This window comes from Phycodurus eques, chromosome 19, assembly GCF_024500275.1.
Source record: "Phycodurus eques isolate BA_2022a chromosome 19, UOR_Pequ_1.1, whole genome shotgun sequence".
Lineage (NCBI taxonomy): Eukaryota > Metazoa > Chordata > Actinopteri > Syngnathiformes > Syngnathidae > Phycodurus > Phycodurus eques.
The window spans coordinates 3417296-3438731 of record NC_084543.1 but is presented as its reverse complement, the minus strand read 5'-3'; the positions used below and the strand labels follow the sequence as shown (position 1 = coordinate 3438731).

Below are 21436 nucleotides of genomic sequence, written 5' to 3'. Positions count from 1 at the left end.
AACTGAGTTGTGCGGGATTATATTTACCAATAGCATGAACAAGCAGTGTATCACTGCCTCTTTTTTTTTTTTTTTTTTTTTGCAGTGTTGAATCCATTTCCAAGGATTAGCCACGAGATCGGTTCCGAATCAAAGTATGCTGCTAAACTCACAGCCATGATGACGCCAAGAGATCGGTCGGCCCTGCTGACCGATCTCTCGTCCTTCAATAACAATTTTATTGCCAGGCGTGCCGGGATTGACGACAGGGAGCAGTGAGCACAACCTCTCAGAGGCTGTTAGTGCACATATGTCTTCATGCTAGATTAGATTTTTCACTCTGTTTTGGGCTGTGCTTGCAAATAAACAATTTGAACAAGCGTCTCCTGTCGTATCCTGATATAACGCTTGCCGGATACAGCGACAGTCGAGCGACTCGAAAAGGTCGCAACAGTGAAACAACAGGTGACTATTTGAACACACCTACCGTGCCCCTTGAGATAAACACAAGAAAATAACCTGTGGAGTGGGAACATTTATACCAACGATTTGCAGCTCTTTTCTGGGGTGGAAAATGTGTGGCTTAGTCACTTAACGAAAACGCTCTCTGCCGTACACATTTCAGCAGGTTTTTAAAAAAAGGCTGTGTCACATCGAGTGTCGATGCGCCCGTTTGTCGGTAAACAGCGTGGAGAAAATAGAGGAAGTAATAATACATGCGGTGCCCCCAGTGTCCCTTTTGGACGAAGGAGAAATGACATACATTCTACTGTCTGTCTAAACTTGTGGGAAAAGCCAGCAGGCTACTTCCTGGTAGGGCGCTAAGCAACCACTTCCAAATAGGGGCAAGCTAGTCCCGGGGCGCCCTGAAAACCAACACCAAGAAAATCAAGTGCAGTCTGAGAAGGCCTTTCGGTTTTTCCTCAGTCACTTTGGTACATTTCTCGAATCAGCTTTGACATTTGCAAAACAGTAAGTGCATTTCTCAAAACAATTCACTGACAAGTCCTTGAGTCATTGTGTTCGGATAAGACAGCCAAATTGCTTCGTCATGTTGTCGGTATAACGGGTACTGATGTGAACTTCAGCTAAAGTTTTGTTGACAATCGTTCTCAGTTGTAAGTTACATCTTGGTGTTTGTACGTGGAACAATGAGATTGGATTGAAGAGCCGAACTCGGAGTTTTGGATGTCCCACGTGACTGCACGTCACCGAATCAATCGCACACGCACTCGACTTTTATTGCTAAAATAAATCAAATGTTGGTGTTAGACCAAACGCAGTTGAAGTGAACATTGTGTGAACGTGAACATTTCAGTTTGGAGTTCTTATTGATTCATCTATTGGCTTAGCCTTCGGAGCTAATATGGTTCGTGCTTTGAAAATTGGACTTATCGTTTGTACATATAAAATATTTGGGTCTCTGGAGTGCCTTTGACCTATTTATTAGTTGACTCGGATAATTATTCAGTCCAACCCGGATGATCTCTCAGGGCACAGCCTTTGGGAATCACTTGCTCGCAGACACCACTCTTAACAAACCATTCATTTATTAATGAAAAATTAAACATCTATATAAGATACACACAACGGACACAATCAGCAGCACTTTTAAGGGCATTCAAATGCAGGACGGCTGCAGGCAGTATGGATTATGTATGGATATTCACAGTTCACACATTGCCATTTTTTTTTTTTTTTTTTTTTTGTCAAAGCTATCCGCAGCTATTCACTGAAAAATTGCACGCTTTTTTGTGCTCTTTCTAAAACGCCAACACCGTCTAAATAGGAAAGCAGTCATTTGTGTCGAGGAAGTATGCTCAACTGATCCATCTCGACTCAGATGTCAGGGAGGGGCTAAGATTAGCCTGGGTTGTTAGCAGAAGTTACAGAGTCTTCGCTGCATGTACATGTGCGCTTCAATTGCATTGCTGCATTTCCTTTTAAATCAAACTGAGTGCAAGCCATTTATTTTTAGTGGAGTTATGAAATGAGTTTGAAAACATTTGGTTTTGCTTGTCATCTTAATTCTTTATAAATACTTTTTTAGACGATTCTATGCTTCAAACATTCATTTTTAAGGGTAATTTTCTTAGAACAGTTTGAAATGAGAAGTTTTGAATTTTTACGATCGAGACCAGTGACTCTCGAAGCGTTACGCAGGCTCCCTCTAGTGGTATGCCAAAGAATCACTGAATTAAATGATCAAACAGTGCATAATGTATATGTATTTTTTATTTTATTTTTTTTAAATCCATGACGGTACATTTATGTATAGTTCAGTTGTATTTAACTTGACAATAAATTTGCAATTCCTATCTCAAACATTTAATGACAAAAAAAACTCATGTGCAATATATTTTTATTGAATCATAAAGTACGGTGTTAATGTTCAAACTGTGTATAATTTTGTAGTTAAGGTACTTTAAGAGCCAAGTATTCTTCAGGGTAGTAGGTTGAGAACCACTGGTTTAAACTAATAAATTTTTGGAAATTCAAAACATTTGGGGGGGGACGTCAATTACTGACTATTTTTTGTTTTTTGGGTTTTTTTGTTGTTGCTATTTGTGGCAGGGGATTAGTAGATCGGGGGGGAAAAGCACTCAAGTGAAGTCAGGATGATGATTTTGAAGTTCTGTGCTGGATGGCGAGAACCCGGGGGACGTCCGGCGCTCACGGGGAGAGTCGCTGGTAAACCCAACCCCCCTCGCCACGCCGCTGATGCTCTCCCAGCTCGGCGTCGGCGGCCATTTTGGTGAAGACGATGCGGTCGTGCAGCCTGTTGGTCTGACCCTGCCAGAACTCTATCAGATGGGGCTTCACCACATAGCCCCCCCTAGCGGACGACAGGAAAACACACAGAAGAGGACAGGACAAAGGGAAAGGGCCAAATGAAATCAGGGGAATGAAATGTAACTAGTGAATGCAATTTCTGCAGAAGGAGGAGGTAGATATGTCCAATATCTCTTCATTTAGTGATTTTATTGTGAAAATACTCACCAGTAGTCTGGCAAGGGCACTTGTGTGTCCTTGTACTTCTCCTCTAGCTCCGCATTCTTCCCCCTCAGGAACTAAAAAGACGTCGTGAACAAAGTGAACTTTTCAAAGAGCTTGGCGCTGGGAGGCTGTGGTTCTTCTTACGTCTCTGTCGGGAACCGGCGTGCTCTGCCGGCTCACCACCGCCCCGATCTGGCTGCTTTTTGGCCGCGAGTGGAAGTAATCGCGAGAGCTCTGGTAGGGGATGCGCTCCACCTCGCCCTCGATGCGGATCTACAAAAGCCAGATACCAGATAAGACCACGAGAGAGAAGCAGACGTGGATGTCGTCTCACCTGTCGGTTCAAAGGTTCCCAGTAGAAGACGAGACAAGCGTGAGGGTTGCTCTCCTGTGGGTGGACGACAGCGCGACTGTTGACGTTGGGGGACGCAAAAGGTGGAAGGTCAAACAGCAGGCGCGACTCACCAGCTCCGTTCCCTTGCGGCTCTCGTAGTTGGTGAAGAATCGGAAGCCGTAGTCGCTGTAACCTTTGAGCAGGACCATGCGGGCCGACGGCCGGCCGTCTCTGACGCACAGTGAGTGCGAGGAAGTAACCGAGTAAAAATACCGTGTCAGTGTACTCAAGTAGATTTTCAACGTGCATGTACTTTGCCTGACTATATATATATATATATAAAATCTGCATTTGATATGTCCTGTTTTGTTGGCATCCTTTGAATGAATTGCACATGCGCAGAAAAGACGGAAGAGCCCAGTTGATGAGAAGTGAAGCGGCAAATGTCAAAACAAGCAAGATAGAGTCAGCATTTTGACGTGTATTTAAGCGCATGGATTAAGACTAATACAAAAAACACAAAAAACATTTATTAATCAGTTTTTGAAACGTTTGGGGGGCGGGGGGGGGGGCCCCCGGGCAATCGCCTGCGTTTGCTTAATAGTAAATCCGCCCCCGTTAATAGCCATTTAGTTGACTTCGTATTCAGTAACATTTATTATTGTGTTAAAAGGCCAAAAGGTGAGTTTAATGACTCCTACCGTTTGTGTAAAGTGCCCATATTTGTTTGCCAATGTAGGATGTCACGTCAGCTTGTGCCGACGTATTATTTAGGCTCATATGCTATCTGACGAAGGTGGTTTGTGTAGAATAATTTAGCTGCCGAATACAGTCGTTATGTAACTTCGTGATTGTGTGTTCTTTAACTGGAGCACACACACACACACACTGCCCTCTGTACCTTGCCACTGTAAACGTGAACTCCTGGAGATATCGTAGAACCCATTTTTGGGAGTGCTTTGCGGCCATCTTGCGCCATTAAAAGGCAATTGCTAAAGAAGGAAAGCTTGCGTATGATGTAGGATTTGGCCGGTGCTCACTTGGTTGCCGTGGCGATGCACATGGCGTTGGCCTCGCCAACCTGAGGGCACTTGGTGGCTTCGTCGAACCAGCTTCCAAACTGCTCGATTGGGTCCAGAGAAGTCAGCTGGTCCTCCTCGAAACACTAAAGTCAACACAGTCGCGAGTGACATTCGTTCGTCATCGTCAGAGTGTGCATGTATGTACTAAATGTACTAAACACACTCCATATCACAAGTGAGCACTGGTAACACAGCTAGCTCATGCTATTCTGTGCGGACACTGCAGCTCTGCTTACCTTGTGGGTTTGATATTGTGAGTCAAAGTGGTGCTTCGCTCAGGAATTTAGGCCAGCCTAGCTGCCAAGTCATTAACTGAGAGAACTTCAGGGTGGGGGCAGTTATTGCTATTATGTTAATTAGCCACACTGTTACGTCACAGTGCAGAATGGCTTGCTGCACTTTCAGAAATAGATAACTATTTGGTTGTTGAATCTCACATTTGGTGGGTGAACAGGCACTCCAGAGACCACCTCCGCACAACAATTCAAAAGTCAATTTCACGTGCATTCACTCATTGCGTGAGATATTGTAAATCTATCGATGGCATCAGCTTTCCTGCAACGCTCACCTCCTCGTCTCCTTTGTACTTCTTCCTCATGTCACTGAGATCCATGCTGGAGCTGTCACGCGTCGACTCTCCGCCGAGAAAGTGTGCAGACACGCTTCGTTCGCACGAAGTCGGAGGCAAAAGAGAAGCGCGATTTGCACTCAATAATAATACAATCGGTCGCAATGACAGCGTCCGCCTCATACCTGTCGCCAATATGACGTAACTGCGAGTCTCCTTTTACGGAAAAACGTCACGCAAGTTTTGTAACCGATGTTAATATATAACTCAGTTTCCCCCCCCCCCCCCCCCCTTCCTAATAGCCAATGGTCTCTTACTCAACTGAAGGCTTATGATGACATGAAGCGAATAGAAAACTATTAAATGTGGTTACGGTCACGAAAGGACGTGCTGAACCATGCATCGTGGTGCGTTCATGGAATATCGTTTTGATCAGTTTCAACAGTCCCGATGAGCTTCTAAGAGGTAAATACGGCCGTGCCCTGTTGGAATGCATTGAGATGAAGACAAATAAATGTCAAGTTATTGAATTTTAACCTGTATTTTCTTTTTATGAGTCATGTTCAGCTAATTACATGACTGATAAATATCATAAAAATTCCATTTGTAACCACGATTCTGAAGGCAGCACAGTGCGTCACTTCCGCTGACCAGTCAGACATGGCGGCGACCTTGTGTGGGAAATTATTACCCCAAAAAGGTAATGTAGCTTTTGATTATAGATGACATGTATGTTAACAATTATTTTGTTTAAATTTCCAATATTAGCGGCGTTCGCTACGTTACTGCTAAGGTGCTGCTAACCGATGAGCGTGTTTTGTTAACATTTAATGTTCTTAAGTGAAGCGATTGCTAAGCTAGCCGGTTTAATATTGGAAATGGACTCTAAAAATAAGGGATCTAAATGCGACGGTTTTTGGAATCATTCACATATTCCATATTTCCCAATCCCATAGACTTTGTACTTCACTCATCAGTCAAAAATAAAAAAATGTTTTTTAACAATACTCAGGCGCCCCGTTAATTACGTAATTGCTGTCGCATAATGACATCGTATTGAACAAACAAATAAATACAAACAAGAAAAGTCTTGTTTATAAATGTAATAATTATACTTGCCAACAAATCCAAATTTACCCATTCATTTATTTTGAGAATGAAACCAGACGATAGATGAATACAAATAATTACCTCTAATAATAATAATAATGTTATTTTAATGTTATTTTGTTTAAATCCCCCATGCTCCTCTTTTTTATTATTTTATGTATTAATGACTATATTGTCTGGTTTTGTTTTCCACTAAATTTACTATTTTTTAATAAAGATAAAACATTTTTAAACAAAACAATACATTATATAAACGTTTTTTTCAGCTGATTGTGTTTTACAAAGTTATTTTAAAAAAAGCACCATCCGAGTTATGATTTGTTGCTCTACTTATGTTAAAAATAGTTTCGGTCCACAACTCCTGAATTTTGAAACAATATTTCCATATCCCGGTAATGGAAAATCATAGGTTACACTGCTTTTCTAGTGGCCTAGGAAGGGTTTATTTATGATGTATGAATCTAGTTTTATTTTTGCACCTTTGCCAGTTTGCCAACCAACAGTGTGTCTTCCACCCAGGATGGCTCCCCGTGACTCAGAGCGTTCGACACGGCTCCAAAGCTGTCACCCGCCATAAGAAACCGATACACATCCTCAAAAAGAAGCTGGTGGCTGTGACACAGTACATCCCCCCTAAACCGACTCCTCCCCCGGGCGCGTACCCATGCCAAACCGCTGTGGTCCAGGAGCAGGTAACAACAAGCCTTTAAATGATCACAAGAAACATTAGTTTTACTAGGCAATATTTTAAAAAGCTTCAGAGGGAGTTTGATGAACTGCGTCATTACACAGTTCATTCCAGCTGCATACAAATCGGACAAAAATGATTAAAATCGGAAATTGCATTTTTGTGGTGGGGGGTGGGGGGGGAGGAAGATTTTATTAAAAGGCAAATCAGTTTTCCCTATATGTTTCTAATGTTGCGGTCACATCCAAGACGAGCAGCGACAGGCTGTCAATCAAGAGGACGTGTCAAAATCGTTTCCTTGTTTTCAGGAGAGCCCCTTGATGAGGCTGCTGAAGCGAGACGTGGAGGAGGTCTTCCGTGACTGCAAGATGGTCGGTGTGGCGCAGAACAACAGCTCCAGGTCTGACGACATGATGATGCTCAGGAACAGGTTCCACAAGCACGGCATTAAGGTCAAGTTCTTCCCCAACCAGGTAAACAAATTGACTCAGCTGCAGTTTTAGGTCGTTTACGCCTGAAAATGAGTGTTTATTCATTAAAAATAACATATCTTTGTTCATCTAACTATGCCAGTGACAAACAGAACAATTCAATTTTTTTCTAATTAAAAAGAAGTAACACATTTTTGTTTTTTTTTTGCGGGGACTGGGTTGGATTAATGGCATTTGAATTCATTTCATTGGGGAAAATTGATTTGATAGACGATTAAATTAAGTTGCAAGGTTGGTCACGGAACGAATTATGCCCTGTATACTTTTTTTTATGTTTGTTGGCGTGCCGTGACAATTCTGTCATGTAAAATGTCTGCCTTTGCTCAACCAAGGTTGGGAAACTCTGATGTAACGTATGCGCGTGTTGGCGTGCAGGTGATGCGCTCGTTCCTCAGCGAGAGCATCTACGGCAACATGACGCCTCTGTTCATCGGGCCCACGGTGCTGTTCGTCAGCAAAGAGCCCAAGGTCAAGGAAATGCTGGCCACGCTGCGCGTCAGCCCGCAGATGGTTCTACTAGGTACCTTCTATTTGTTACTTACACGCTGTGCAGTAGTTTGCTGCATGCAGGAGGATATACGCAACCCACAAAAAGTGAGTGATATTGGGCTTTCAGGTGAAATTTCATTATGAATCTTAGAATGAGAGACAGACTCATGTTTTTTTTTTTTTTTTCCAGGCCCGATACTGAAACAGATTGATAGTCAAAGATTTATAGTCAGAGTATTGGCATCAAAACTTAGAATAATACAAGGTCCAATGCTTGAATGCCTTTAAGTATCTTTACTGATCAGCTTTTCAGATTTGCAACATGTTAAACTTTTTTTTGTTTTTTTTAAATCTTAAACAATAGACATTTTTGTTCTCCCAGGCTTATCAGCATCTCTTATGAAGTTAAATGAAAACTTCAACAAATAGTTCCCTCACGTTTTCTACAGTAAATAGTTAAAAAAAAAAACTGAAATGTTACTCTTTCATTTACCTTTTTTTTTTTTTTTTTTTTTTTTATATAAAGCTCAAACAAAAAGTGCAGGGAGTCCCAAGGATATTTCCTTAAAGTTTACCCAGTTTTAAATTGATCTCTTATTGGCTGTCGGATTTAAAAAAAAAAAAGAAAGAAAAAGGGAGATGCCAAATGCGTCAAAATGCTGAATATCTGCACCAATAATCATCACATTGGTCAACAACAAATTCTGACCCAGTCACCCTGGCAGCTATTGTTTCCAAATATTATAAAATTGTCTATTTTACACGCCGCTGCTGTGCTCGACAGGCGCGTGCGTCGACAACACGCTGCTGAGCGCGCAAGGCGTGGCGAGCTACGCCAGGCTGCCGTCGGTCGCCGTGGTCCAGGGCGAGCTGGTGGGCGGTCTGAGCGCGCCGGCCTCGCACACCGGCTCCTTGCTGCAGCGACACCCCGCCCGCCTGACGGCGCTGCTGCAGCAGTACGTGGCGCAGCGGGCCAAAGCGGAGGAGGCCACGTGAGACGAGCGCCGTTCGGGGACGTTGAGGACACGTGCGCGTGCGTGCCGGGGACGAACGTGCACACTGGACTGCTGCCTTGATTTACTAAGGTCTTTATCATCTTGTCATTGTTATTTACATTAAAGGAGTTTTGTGACTGTTTTTTGGGTGACTTTAATGATCGTGATGCTCATTCTCTGGACACTTCATTAGCTACTAAGGCTGGGCGATGTGGTCCATTTTCTTTTCCACTCAGAAACACTTGTATCTCAAATCATGTTTCCCCATTGAAGTGAATGGAAATGCCATGAATCCGTTCCACCCTTTATAAAAACATTCAGTAATGGTATAAGTAAATAGCATGTAAAGAATGAAACAGTTTTTGCCCCATTTTTTTTTGCATCCATTAAATGGATATTATGCGGCTCCTCCAGCTACATGAAGCCGGTCACCACTTCTCAGTAAGGTGTAGTAACATTAGTCCTTCTTTGCAGAGGATAACGAACATATGCCTGCGTTATATTGTCTGCCTACATGTGTGGCTCAATGCCATGTCATGCCATGTTGTTCGTTGTAACACCGTGACACCGATGCTCGTCGTTAGCACGTCTATGGCGTTTAACATTATTCATCATTACGCAAAACAACTAACTACCAACGGCCGAGCGAAAAATTCATAAATCGGGTCATTTGTATCTTAAATCACCACTGTATCGCAAAAAAAAAAAAAAATTCTCCTTTTAATCAACTACAGTACACCTCTGAGTATGCTCGTAACAATAAACACGTTGTTAAATTGATACCTAGTTTAATGCCAAAAGTGAGCATTCAGAATAAAGTGTCTGGTAAAATGGATTTGTGATTACACCTTGTGCCCTGTAGGTGGCGTTAAGTACCAAGCACACAAGCGATGACGGCTCCTGGGCCGCTAATCCTCAGATTAGTGCGCGTTAATCTGAGGCGCACAAGCGTGAAGAGGGTATCGTACATTTCCCACCTGCTCCCCTGCAGGCCTTGCTGTAATTCCCACTAATGCGGATCATGTCCAGGACGTCCTGGTGCGCGCCTCGTGAGCGCGCATCCTGGACAGCAAGTGCTTGACAAGCTCACCGCACCTGATGGTTCTGGTCCTGCTATACTGGACCCTCTGGAGGCTCGTGAAGGACGGATCATGATCCACGCGGCTGAGGTCCAGGTCGGAGTCATGCCTTGCTTCTGTTTTATTCACCAAAACATCAAAACGGGGGGAAAAAAATAATGCATGTTTTACATTTAATATGCTTAATTTACTGCAATCTTTTATTAAATATAGCAGAATTTTGCAGCATTATATTCAACTCATCATAAACAATATCGGGTTATGCAGCCCACGCCGTTCTTTAAATCCGGCTTTACGTTATCAGGGGTCCTGCAATATTTATTATAAATAATTCAAAGTAAAATATTAGTAGAATCAACATTTTATTTATAATAAATAATTGGTTATTGGATTATTTGGGGGGGGGGAAAGCTATTGTTTTAGTAAAATAAACGTTTGTGTAAGATAACTGATTTCTTTAAACTACAAAAAAAAAAGCAACAAACACTTTGACACACAGTATACAGTATTCTACATTTAACATTTAGCTGAAATATAATTTCATGAATGATTTCAAAATGAGGTGTTATTTTATTATTAAAATAGAATTTTACATGTTTAAATAAATTTTTTTTGCCTCATCTTCAGATGTACAGGTATGTTTTGAAAGTCAATCGTATGCAGTGAAAATAATTGTCTTCATTTATGTTAGGCTACTACAAAAGGCGAAAATGATGTTTTGATTACCAGGGTAGTCAGTCAAGGTTTTTGAAGTATGTATTTGTCAACTTCTTGCTCCCTTTTGGTCATGTAAAATAAAGTATTTTGCCATTATTTTTATTATTATGGTTTATTAGACTAAAATGAAAGAGTGTGATGCTAGTTGAAGATCAGACCATCATAGCAGTTATTAGTAACACTAACAATAATCATCCACTATATTAGTGTTCAAGTCAGTTTATGGGGTGTTTGTGGTGGTGGGGGGTGCGGTGTCATCTTAAAAGGCTTTCGATAAAATCTCCGATCACATCAAGTCAGTCGATCCGAGCAGTGGACGTTTTCTCAGAAATAACTCAACATTTGTGGCGCGATGGTGCCGAGATATCCACTTAGGTGTGACAACCGCACGCTGAAAAGAAAGCGCTGACATCTTCGAAAAAGGTCAAAGCGTCTCGTTTAGCCAGCGGAAACGCTTTGGCCGCCATGTCGGGTTGGATGAGGAACTTTCAACAGAAAGTGGTGCTGGGCAATGTAGCCTTAAAATAAAATACGCAACCGGTGTCGGATGTAAAAAAAAGCTGCCCCAGAACATAACAGAGCCTCCTCCATGTTTCACAGTAGGGACAGTGTTCTTTTCTTTGTATGCTTCAATTTTGGCTGCCATGAGAATGTTAGCAGCTCACATAAGCAGGGACACACTTTTCGGGCTATCACCATCGCATTTAAAAATTGCGATGTCTGTGCTGGTGTGGGCGGCGTGACAGCTGATTTAAATCCTGTCCAATCGAAGCGGCTCCTCTCATTCCCTTTAAAAGCAGCGCATCAGTCTCGCCGGGAGACGTGTCCATGTGCGGAAGAGGACGCAGCGATCCGTAAAACCGAAGAATTGTTCAGCCCTAGTTGAAAGTAAAAAAACAAACTCTCGTGGAGATTTTTTAGTAAGTGAGCTCACCGACAAATCCCCTCATGCCATTTCCTCCTTCTCCTGCGAGGTCACTTTCTTTCTTCCCACTTTTGTAACACAGCATTCAGAAATATTGGGACACCTGCCAGGAAGAAGACCATGTGTACTCCTTGTGGGATAATTTACGCGATCAGAGGTAACCTGGCTTGCACATTGTGTTCTTCCACAGCACGCTCATCCAAGCATGCCTTGAATGACACTGCTTCGTGCACTCGGAAATAGGAGAAGGAACTTCCCTCAAATATTAGTCGTAGTCCAAAATGAGCAATTCACTTTGGACTAGTAATCCTCTGATTGATTTGGATGATCTGTGTCTCAATACTTTTGCCGATGTCAGCGATTCCCAACCACAGTGCCACAGGAAGTTATCCAGTTTTACTTACTAGCAATATGTTCATCTAAATAGGCCAGTGACATATAGTGACAGTAGGTTTCAGTAGGTCTGCGTCAGCGAGTGCATGCATTGCAGCATGTGGTTACCCGTGTTGCTAAAAAGGTCCGCATGAAAAACCAATTAAGGCGAAGTTAGTAATCCTCCTGGCGGCCACGCCGGGACGTGCTGGAGACGCTAATAGCGGCACGTGTCCTGGCATCTTTCGACCGGACGCCTCTTCGTGGTCAACAATATGCAACTTGATCATGTTTCATTAGTGGAGAAGTAAATAAATAAATGGCTGATAAATATCCCTTTTGTTATCATTGTAAGATTTAGCAACTAAATTCAAATATATACAAGCGGAAGAGGTGTGTCTTTATAAAGGTGTATAAATTCTGTCTAAATGAGGATTGCTTGGGCTCCGTGGAGGTCTTTGTGTTCTACAGAATGACATTCATTCACCTTAAGTAGAACATTATATAGAGTGTTAAGGGAGACATTTTTGTTTTTGTTTTTTTAAAACAGTTGTCTTAAATTGCCTGTGAAGATGTCTCCTAAATTTGACAAACCACAGAGAAGAGTGTTGTTAACAACCCTGTCAAATTTGAATGATTCAAAAAGAACAAGTGTATAAAATACGTCTTCCAAATCATGAAAAACCAAGCCGTTGTCCCCGCTCTGGAACGCTGCGGGCGTGTCCGTCGAATGCACTGAAACCACGTCCCGATCGACTGTCAGATAAATACCACTACTTTAATCTTCGACAGAATCTTTCTTAACCCTTCATGTTTGAGCTGCGAAAATATATCCGCTTTAAGCCTGTGGTGGCTGCAATACATCCCATCCACAGCGCGACAACGATCTAAAGCGGGCACACCAGCCACACGCTGGCCATCAAAACTATCCCCCTCTTCTTGCTATTCCACCGTTCTCTGTGTGACGTGCGCACACTCACGGCTGACAACGAGGCGCTCTAAAGCAGCCACACCAGTGGACTAGCCGAAGGGGAAGCTGCCTTTTCAGGTTGTAGGCATAGCTAGCTGGCTAACCGCTGCTTAAAATAATGTGCCAGTACGTAACTAATCATGCCACACTGTTGTCGCCCCTGTAGTCGGTCGGCGGGGTACGTCGCATCAGACAGTGACATCAACACAATGAATTCCTATGGCTCGGCCCTCAATCGCAGCCAGTCGCTGGCGAGCGGCCTGGAGAAGTCGTCGCCCACCTGGACAAAAGCTCCTCACTCCCGGAGCAGCAGCACGCTGTCGTCTCGACACTCGCGACAGGTGAGGCGCCTTGGAAAACCGTCAGCGCCTTCGGTCAAAAGTGGGAGCTCAAATCAATGGTTACTTCTTTCAGCTGATCAAAGACTGGGAAGTGGTTGAGGGCGTCCAAGTTGACGCGAACGCCGCGGGGGAACATCCTCAGGAGATGAACACTCCAGGCGTCTGTGAGGGTTATCTTCTCAAGAGGAGGAGGTGGCCGCTTAAAGGCTGGCACAAGGTGACCAAAACGAAACAAACTGGCCCTTTTTCATGGGCAGTCCTCAAAGTGATCACCAAACGTTGGACTTTAAAGGTCTTATCATGACTCTAATATGACTATTTTCCTTCACACAGCGATACTTTGTCCTGGAAGGAGGGATCTTGAGATATTGCAAAAATCAACAAGATGTAGGTGCATATCGTATGTCATGTCATGTAAACGCCTCTTCTTAGCACACACCACACGTTATACCTCCAATGTAAGCATCCAACTTTGCCATTTTAACAAACTACCACATGAATTGCCAACAAGTCTCGCGAACACATCCTTCTCATACATCCTTCTAACGTCTGTAAATACATCGCGCTAACACAAAATGTTAACGTGTCCTGCTAACAGGTGTCCATAGGAAGAGTGCAGGGCTCTCTGGACATAAGCAGCGCTGTCATGTCCATCAACAAGAAGTCCAACCGGATTGACTTGGATGCAGGGGACATTCTGTATCACATGAAGGTGAGCATCACATTTTTATACCTAAAAAAAAAAAAAGAAACATTTCTAAATAGATTTTATATATAAAATATGTGTCTTCGATGTTGGAAAGCGACGGTAAATGTTTCCCGTGCGACTGAAGGCAAAGAGCCACGAGCTCTTTTACATTTGGGTGACCAAGCTGCAGGCGCATCGCTCATACAAGAAGAGCGAGGCGGCGGCGGCGACGCACGCCGCCGTCCACAACAACGGACACCTGCTGACGCTCACGCCTGACGTCGCTTCCCTCAGCGGACAGCCAAAGTGTTTTCCGCAGGCCGCCGTCAACAGCAAGGTGTCGGCGTGGCTGCAGCAGAGTCCTCCTCCTGACACCTGTGCACAAGGTGTGTATCCGCAATGGTTAATTTTTGGGTTATGACAATTTGTATACAGTACATACGTCGCATTGATCACAATAACACTAAACACGGTGCTGCCTTGTGAGCACAAACATACGATTGCGGACAATTACCTGGCAGAGCCGCATGCTGCTTCACCAAGTTCTTCACCTCGTCTCCTTCCAGAACTCAACCGTTGCAATTTGGACCTTTCCGAATTGAACCGGCTGATCCAGAGGCTGCAGCAGCTGGACGCGGGCCGGACGTTCACAAACGGGGAACTGCAGCGTATCATCAGCACGCAGGTGCCTCCCTTTGTTGTGATTTTTGTTGAAAAATATAAGAACCATTTCAGATTTCCTATTCACATCTTTTGGGATGTTTGAATACAGAATCTTTCCCTGGAGAAGCCAAAGAAGCAAAAGCCAGGAAGAGTGTGGGGTCACTCTCGCACGCTGTCCAGAGTGGAAGCACTGGGAATGGTGAGAAGTCACATGTGGACAAAAGCACTGGGACACAGCTCTTACTCAGTTAGAAGTCGCTCACTTGTCCCCGAATCTGACGTTTTTGGAGTCGTGTATATATGTTTACATTCAGGGTAAACAACAACAACAAGAACAACAAAACAAGTGATAATTATCTTTCCGATTCAAAAGCCTGTTCGTTGGATGACAAAATCGGTGAGTGTTTAGCGGGCAGATCCTGAGACGTGCGCAGTGTTGTGACTGTTCCTTGGTCACTAATCCACAGCAGGCACTGTATCTAGCTCCGCCCCTTTTAGGTGCCCAAGGGTGGCAAGCAGTGTGTATTTGGGTACGCTTTTGAGAATGGAAACACACTGAGTATTGTGCCAAACTGGGATGCTGCCGACGAGTGTGTTTGGGTGGTTTGGTGGCGTTCGTGAGTTGCGAACTGTGGTCTTTTGTTCAGTTATCCTCCGGCCCTCTGAGCAGCTCCTCCCACTTCGGCGCCTCCGTCCCATCCATCCCGGACTACGTCTGCTCCCAGCTGTCCCTCCCCAACGCCGTCGCATCTGCCGAGGGCAAGAAGATCCAGCAGGACATCTGTGCCGTGTCGCTGCGAGGTCAGACGCGCACACAGCACACAGTCTTCTTGTGAGGAGGACAATCGCGAAAACAAATACAGTCGCCGTCTCACACGTATTTGTACTATTTGGTGGTGGCCATCTGGATCTTGCTTTGTAGCTGTACAAGCAATGTTTGTTGTGCAAGCTTGCGGCGGCTCTTATATGTTGACAGTTAGGGTTAGAGGAAGTGCAAGAGATAAGTACTAAAAGTTTGCGCATTGTTCTTATCTTCAGTCCTGTCTTCGCTCCAAACGGTCCACCACACTCTTTGCCAAGACAGGCAGAAGCTGCAGGAAGTCTGGGAAAACAACAACGCCCGCCAGCCTGACACAGAAGAGGTAAAACTCCCCAACCTCCCGACCACACCCTCCCCTGGCAGTGTGCGCTAGCACGCCTTGCCCTTTGTCCTCCTGCAGGGGGCAGCAGGGAGGCGTTCGTCACACAGGCCTCCCTCGGTGGCCGAGTCGACGGCCGAGTATTTCGACGCCAGCGACGATTTCCTCCTCGGGAGTTGCTCCGACGTGTCGGATGAGTCGGGACTGAGCGACGGAAGCACGTCCAACTCGGAGCCGGAGGAAGGACATTGTGAGTCCACTCAATTAAACTCTGCTTGATGAATGTATGTATTCATCAATATGTAACCACACATATATCTATTTACTCGTGTCTCCGGCCGTTTAATTTGTTCTAATAAAGTCTAATGTAATGTAATGTACAGCGGTACCTTGAGAATAACGATGAATGTCATGTTCCACTTCCTGTTCTCGACAGTATCCGCCACCCGAAAATACCGCGCCAGCATTTCCAGGACCCCCCACAGTGTCGCGCCGAAGAGTAGCGGACGGCGAACGACGCTTCCTGCGCCGTGTCCGGACAACAGTCACGTGGGCCTCATGGCGATCCTCTACAACAACATCGGTCGTCGGCGGCCCACTCAAATTGACTCCGCTCGGCATAAACGGTATGGAAAAAGACGATTAATACTATGGTGATGTGGCGCAGGCAAAGACCTGGCTCGCGTGTCCATGCCGGCCGCGCTCAACGAGCCCGTCAACCTGCTGCAGCGACTGTGCGAGGAGCTGGAGTACAGCCAGCTGCTGGACGCCGCCAGCGCCACCGCAGACCCCTACCAGAGGATGGTATGCACGCACGCACACACCATCTGGGGAAAAAACGAAACGCTTTAGTAAATAAGAGACACGACAAGCGCTTCGACAGTCATGACAGATACCGTTTTGTATTGAACCTATTTTGACAAACGAAGGAGTGGAAAGTGCAGATTTCTGTTTTAGGCGGCAAAGCACTCACACGCTGTCCTTAAGTAGAGGTCACCACTGATGCGTTCGTAGTCCTTGTTACTTCCCACCACTAGCTTTAGGCAAAGGGGATAGTTGGAGTGAATGCATTTAAATGTGTAATTGTAACCAGCGAATGAATGTGTCTTGTAAAAATGTTTCTGTATGGACGTGCGGCGTCACTACTCCAGGTCCACATCGCCGCCTTCGCCATCTCGGGCTACTCCACCGCTACCTTCCGAAGCCGCTACAAGCCCTTCAACCCCGTCCTGGGCGAGACCTACGAGTGCGTGCGGGACGATCGCGGCTTTCGCTTCATCAGCGAGCAGGTCAAATCATGACAAAAATACAAGTTGGAGGCGTACGATTGTAACTAACATGTCGTGATAAGGCGAACAATTACCATTCATCTAAGAGCTCTGTTTATTAAGAACAGTGTGTCCCAATACTTTTCTCCATAGAGTGTAGCACAGGGGTTGGGAAAACTCCAGATTATTTAAAAATCTTAAAAAAGATTATTTCAAATAAATTGTACAGTCATGACTTTTTAATTGTGTTTTAATACTTAACGATGTTATTTAAGAAGGTTAAAAATGCGATGATTTATTTGTAAATGAAGGTTTTATGTTATTATTTACAATAAACCAACTAAATATTTATTTAAGGTTCACAACGGAATTTTTTCAATGGACAGATGGACCAGGCCATTTGCAGAAAACGTACACAAAATAGTTATCGTTGAAAAAAAAGTATGATGTATTATTATATATGATGTATAATTAGTTATCAATTAGTTAAGTCATTCAGAAAATACATATGGAAAATGGGTAATTATTACTAATGTTTCATGTATTACTTATAATAAACCAATGAAATATTTATTGGCGTTTTAAATTGGAATTCAAACATAGGAATTTTTTAAATATCAGATAAGGTAAAAAAAACAAACAGTTAAACTGTGTATGAAAAATACATATATAATTCTTTCTCATTTTTAAACTGTATCATTTAAATTGTACAGTCAAATTATTCATCTGTAATTAATTCACCACATTTTTTATGTATCTGTAAAGGGGTTTATTTTGCTAATATGTATCATTTGTAATACAGCTATTACTATTTATTTAATGCAATAAATGAAGAAAAACTAAATAGAAATGAGTAGAGTTTTTTTAATAACCATTTTTTGAAAAAAAAAAAAGAGGCTAAATCAATATAGCAGGACTCTTGATAGTTCTCGGTGGGCTGCATTAAAGAACAGAGCATGTTTTGTCTGTCTCACTGTGAGTGAGCGATCCAACTGTTTTTATGTATTTTTATGATATAGGTGTGCCACCATCCTCCCATTTCTGCTTGCCACGCAGAATCGGAGAACTTTTCCTTCTGGCAAGGTGACGCTTCACAACCATAGAAGCATCAATGGAAGTGATTGCTGGCCCTCTGCTCACCTTTGCTTTTCTTGATGTCTCCAAACAGACCAGAGGTGGAAGAACAAGTTTTGGGGAAAGTCGTTGGAGATCGTGCCGACTGGCACGGTGAACGTCACGATTCCCAGGTAAACGACTCTGATGAGCGGATCCGTGATGTGGAGAGATCCTGCGGTAGAACCGCCGCAGTTTTTTTGCTTTGTTTCGTTTTTTTTTTTTGGGTCGGGTTGGTATTTGTGGCATCGCGCTCAGGTATGGCGATCACTACGAGTGGAACAAAGTGGTGACGTGCATCCACAACGTGCTGAGTCAGCAGCGCTACCTGGAACATTACGGAGAAGTCACCATTCGCAACCTGAAGAGCAAGGCGTGCACCTGCAAGATCACCTTTGTCAAGGTGACGAGGCGGCAAAGCACTCACACGCTGTCCTTAAGTAGAAGTACTGAAAAAAAAGACGTACTGATTCAACTTCTTTACTCACTCAGCCCGGCAGCACTTATGAAACACTTTAACAACAACCGCCGCACACAAACAATTTTGCTTTCATATTTTCCCAGAGCATAACGTAAACATTTACAGGACAGGCTGGAAAATGTAACCCCAAGTTGTTTTTGTGGTGTTTAAGGAGACTCTGTTTATTCTTGTGATTTAGATGAAGATCGGACTACATTTAATCCAGAAATGTTAGAAATTCCAAAGTTTTTTTTTTTTTTTTTTTTTTTTCTTTCTTCCACTGCACCTGAAAAAGGAAGTCACTGTACAGAAAGCTGACTTTCCTCTGCTCTCACTCTTGCGTTCCAGTCTCGCTACTGGGGGTCGGAGGCCAACAAGAACGAGGTCCAGGGCACCGTGCTGGACCAGAGCGGCAGCGTCATCCACCGCTTCGGAGGTCTGTGGCACGAGGGAATCTTCTGTGACACCCTGCCTACGCCCAAATGCGTCTGGAAGCCGAGTGAGGTTTTTTTTTTGGAGCATCTTCTGCCTTGTCCTTTGTTCACCTCCTGACCTGAGAGCCTTGTCTCGTCCCTGCAGACCCTCAACCCAAAGACCACCTGATCTACTATGGCTTCTCCACCTTCGCCATGGAGCTCAACCAGCTCACAGCGGACCTCAAACCTCTGCTGCCCCCTACTGACAGTCGCCTGCGCCCTGACCAGAGGTGAGAGAAGTTGCAAGCAAACATAAACAGGATATTGCAAACGCAAACATGCAGAGGTGGGAAGAGTACTTTTACTTTACTTTGAGTAATAGTACTCAGTGGAAAAGCTACTCAAATACTGAGTAACTGGTGACTAATGTGTGATTTATGCGATTTCAGAGCATAAATGCTAAATAGACTAAAATATAAAATGGGAGTGTGCAAATTCAGATATTGCCAAACAATATCACTTGAATTAAAACCATAACAAATGAAATCTTCATAAAATAGCATGGATAAGGCAAAAACAGCCATAAGGAAAAAGTCTTAATGAGCGGACTAAGTGTAGTGCCTTAGTACCCACCTTTGCATACAGGAAGACACAAACATAAACAGGAAGTTAAGAACAAAAACAGGAAGTGTCAAACACAAACAGGATGTTATGAACGCAAACACACAAACAGGAAGTTACGACATCCAACAGGAAGTGTCAACCACGCCCGTCGAACGGGAAGTTGCGATGTTGTTGACGACGCGCTTGCTATCGCGCGTGCAGAATGCTGGAGGAGGGCCGAGTGGACGAGACGGACAGAAAGAAAGACGACATCGAGGAGCTGCAGAGGGAGAGGAGGAAGGAGCTCGCCGAGAAAGGAGAGGAGCACGTCCCGGCTTTCTTCAAGTCAGTCCACCTTCAGACAGATGAACAAGCGCATCCTTCAGGATCCATTTTCTCAAACGGGGAGTGGCCAAAGTCCACGTTACAGTGAAGCCTCGCTAGTCACGGGGTTTAGGGACTCAGTCCTGGCACAAATAGTCCAGTTAGTCCTCACATAGTCGCGATGCAGCAGTCACAGATTTATTGGGGAAACCAAAGACTTCAAAGCATTACTTTGGCGCCATCGTGCGGCCTCTCGGTGTCACGCTACTATGTTGAAGTGAATTAATGGGATTCCATTTAAACAAACGTAGCGCTTCGCCGCCACTTTATGGCATCTTGGTGTCAAGCTACTTTGTTGAAGTGAGTTGAGGAGCTTCATTCGGATAAAAACAGTATTTTGTTGCCATCTCATGGCATCTTGGTGTCAGGTGACCATGTTGCGGTGACTTAAGGAGTTTCATCTAGACAAACATTGTGCTTTGGCACCATCTATAGCGCATTACAAACCTTTTTAGGAAGAGTGTCAATCACAGATTTTAGCAGGGGAACACGATATTAAAGAATCTTTGTATATCTTTACCGACGCTGAGTGGATTGATTTTAGCGTGTTTAATAGATTAAAGGTGAAGAATGTCAAAGTGGCCCTTACGTCATTTGATCTAAACCAAAAATGTGTGTTGTTGTTGTTGTTGATTCAGAAAAGCCAAAGACTGTTGCGGGCGCGACGTGTGGCTGACAAACGGAACTTACTGGAAACTCCGAGAGGATCCCGGCTTGGCCGAGCTCCCGAGTGTAACGCTGTGGTGACGACGTCAACGCACAAACAAAGACAACGGAGCAAAAAAAAAAAAAAAAAGCACACACGATCCGCGGCGGATGCGCTGAGCCGCTCGCAGTCGGCTGCGGACGCCCGTGACTGGATCATGGCCGCCCATCCCCGGTTTTCAACTTTTCTAAAAACATGACTGTAATCTTTGCGACCGAAGATTGAACTCATTTTAGAAAAATGTACACTTTTAACAGGGAACTTTGAATGTGTGAAAAAGGCCATACTATGTTTCCTTTATGCTTTATTTTAAGTGAAAAAAAAATAATCAAAATAAACAGTACAATAATACACCATTGTGTCACTTTGAATAAATAACAGTTGTCCCCTTTAAAAATCTCATTTTAGAAGTTGCAATTGATTGCGCATTCCATCTTTAAAATATGTGCAGCATCTCCTTTTATTATTATTATTATTATCATTATTTTGGCGTGACCTCAGAGTTTGATTGACGGATGGATGGCAAAGACAACCATCCGTCCGTCCATTTTCTATGGCACTTGACCTTTCGGGTCACCCTCGTCCACCGTGTTGCCGGAATATAAATATTCCTTGGAAATATAGCATTCCTTGGAATATAAACATTCCTTGGAAAAATGTTTGAGAACCGCTGTTGTAAGGTAAGCAGGGCCGCAGCCTAGATTTGAGGAATGCTGAGGGTACCCCCCACCGACCCCACCACCTCCTTGAGCATTTCAAAAAAAAAAAAAAACATTAAGTATTCGGTGATGATCAAGATGTTTAGTTTTGGCTCAGACTCGTCAACCTTTGGTGGAGAACGCTTTCTCACAGACAGGGC

The 21436-nt window shown here is 43.9% G+C and overlaps 3 protein-coding genes across 4 annotated transcripts; 2 read left to right on the top strand and 1 right to left on the bottom strand.

The window, feature by feature from the left end:
* Positions 1–1512: 1512 nt before the first annotated feature.
* On the bottom strand, positions 1513–5359 carry pnpo (pyridoxamine 5'-phosphate oxidase). 2 transcript variants are annotated; one of them, XM_061706208.1, is made up of 8 exons: positions 5146–5359; positions 4961–5054; positions 4351–4475; positions 3442–3541; positions 3311–3364; positions 3121–3249; positions 2980–3050; positions 1513–2815 (listed from the first exon to the last, which is right to left on the bottom strand). In XM_061706208.1, exons 2-8 carry the CDS (start codon positions 5003–5005, stop codon positions 2653–2655), a joined length of 687 nt encoding a protein of 228 aa, XP_061562192.1. In that variant the 5' UTR covers positions 5006–5054; positions 5146–5359; the 3' UTR covers positions 1513–2652. The 2 variants fall into 2 exon arrangements, with proteins under 2 accessions (XP_061562192.1, XP_061562191.1); XM_061706207.1 differs by having other exon boundaries at positions 4961–5359.
* A 242-nt stretch (positions 5360–5601) lies between these two features.
* On the top strand, positions 5602–8858 carry mrpl10 (mitochondrial ribosomal protein L10). Its single transcript, XM_061706460.1, has 5 exons — positions 5602–5660; positions 6590–6762; positions 7067–7231; positions 7625–7769; positions 8523–8858. The coding sequence occupies exons 1-5, from the start codon at positions 5621–5623 to the stop codon at positions 8732–8734; spliced, it is 735 nt and encodes a 244-aa protein (XP_061562444.1). The 5' UTR covers positions 5602–5620; the 3' UTR covers positions 8735–8858.
* osbpl7 (oxysterol binding protein-like 7) lies at positions 8747–20928 on the top strand. The gene is made up of 22 exons (XM_061706459.1): positions 8747–8823; positions 9596–9908; positions 12963–13137; positions 13211–13354; positions 13471–13524; positions 13736–13849; positions 13971–14211; positions 14392–14510; positions 14598–14687; positions 15136–15289; positions 15527–15630; positions 15709–15877; positions 16064–16210; positions 16295–16431; positions 16779–16916; positions 17915–17978; positions 18064–18142; positions 18267–18411; positions 18817–18967; positions 19048–19174; positions 19710–19832; positions 20510–20928. The coding sequence occupies exons 3-22, from the start codon at positions 13006–13008 to the stop codon at positions 20616–20618; spliced, it is 2541 nt and encodes an 846-aa protein (XP_061562443.1). The 5' UTR covers positions 8747–8823; positions 9596–9908; positions 12963–13005; the 3' UTR covers positions 20619–20928.
* Positions 20929–21436: the final 508 nt, after the last annotated feature.

Excerpts from the sequence above, each read along its gene's own strand:
- mrpl10 (XM_061706460.1), top strand. The coding sequence starts at position 5,621 with ATGGCGGCGACCTTGTGTGGGAAATTATTACCCCAAAAAG. Across the intron at positions 6,763-7,066 it reads CCGCTGTGGTCCAGGAGCAG|GAGAGCCCCTTGATGAGGCT; the intron begins GTAACAACAAGC and ends CCTTGTTTTCAG. Across the intron at positions 7,232-7,624 it reads TCAAGTTCTTCCCCAACCAG|GTGATGCGCTCGTTCCTCAG; the intron begins GTAAACAAATTG and ends GTTGGCGTGCAG.
- pnpo (XM_061706207.1), bottom strand. The coding sequence starts at position 5,143 with ATGAGGCGGACGCTGTCATTGCGACCGATTGTATTATTATTGAGTGCA. Across the intron at positions 3,365-3,441 it reads GCCGCAAGGGAACGGAGCTG|GAGAGCAACCCTCACGCTTG; the intron begins GTGAGTCGCGCC and ends GTCCACCCACAG. Across the intron at positions 2,816-2,979 it reads GTGCCCTTGCCAGACTACTG|GGGGGGCTATGTGGTGAAGC; the intron begins GTGAGTATTTTC and ends GTCGTCCGCTAG.
- osbpl7 (XM_061706459.1), top strand. The coding sequence starts at position 13,006 with ATGAATTCCTATGGCTCGGCCCTCAATCGCAGCCAGTCGCTGGCGAGC. Across the intron at positions 16,432-16,778 it reads CAGACCCCTACCAGAGGATG|GTCCACATCGCCGCCTTCGC; the intron begins GTATGCACGCAC and ends TCACTACTCCAG. Across the intron at positions 18,143-18,266 it reads GTGAACGTCACGATTCCCAG|GTATGGCGATCACTACGAGT; the intron begins GTAAACGACTCT and ends CATCGCGCTCAG.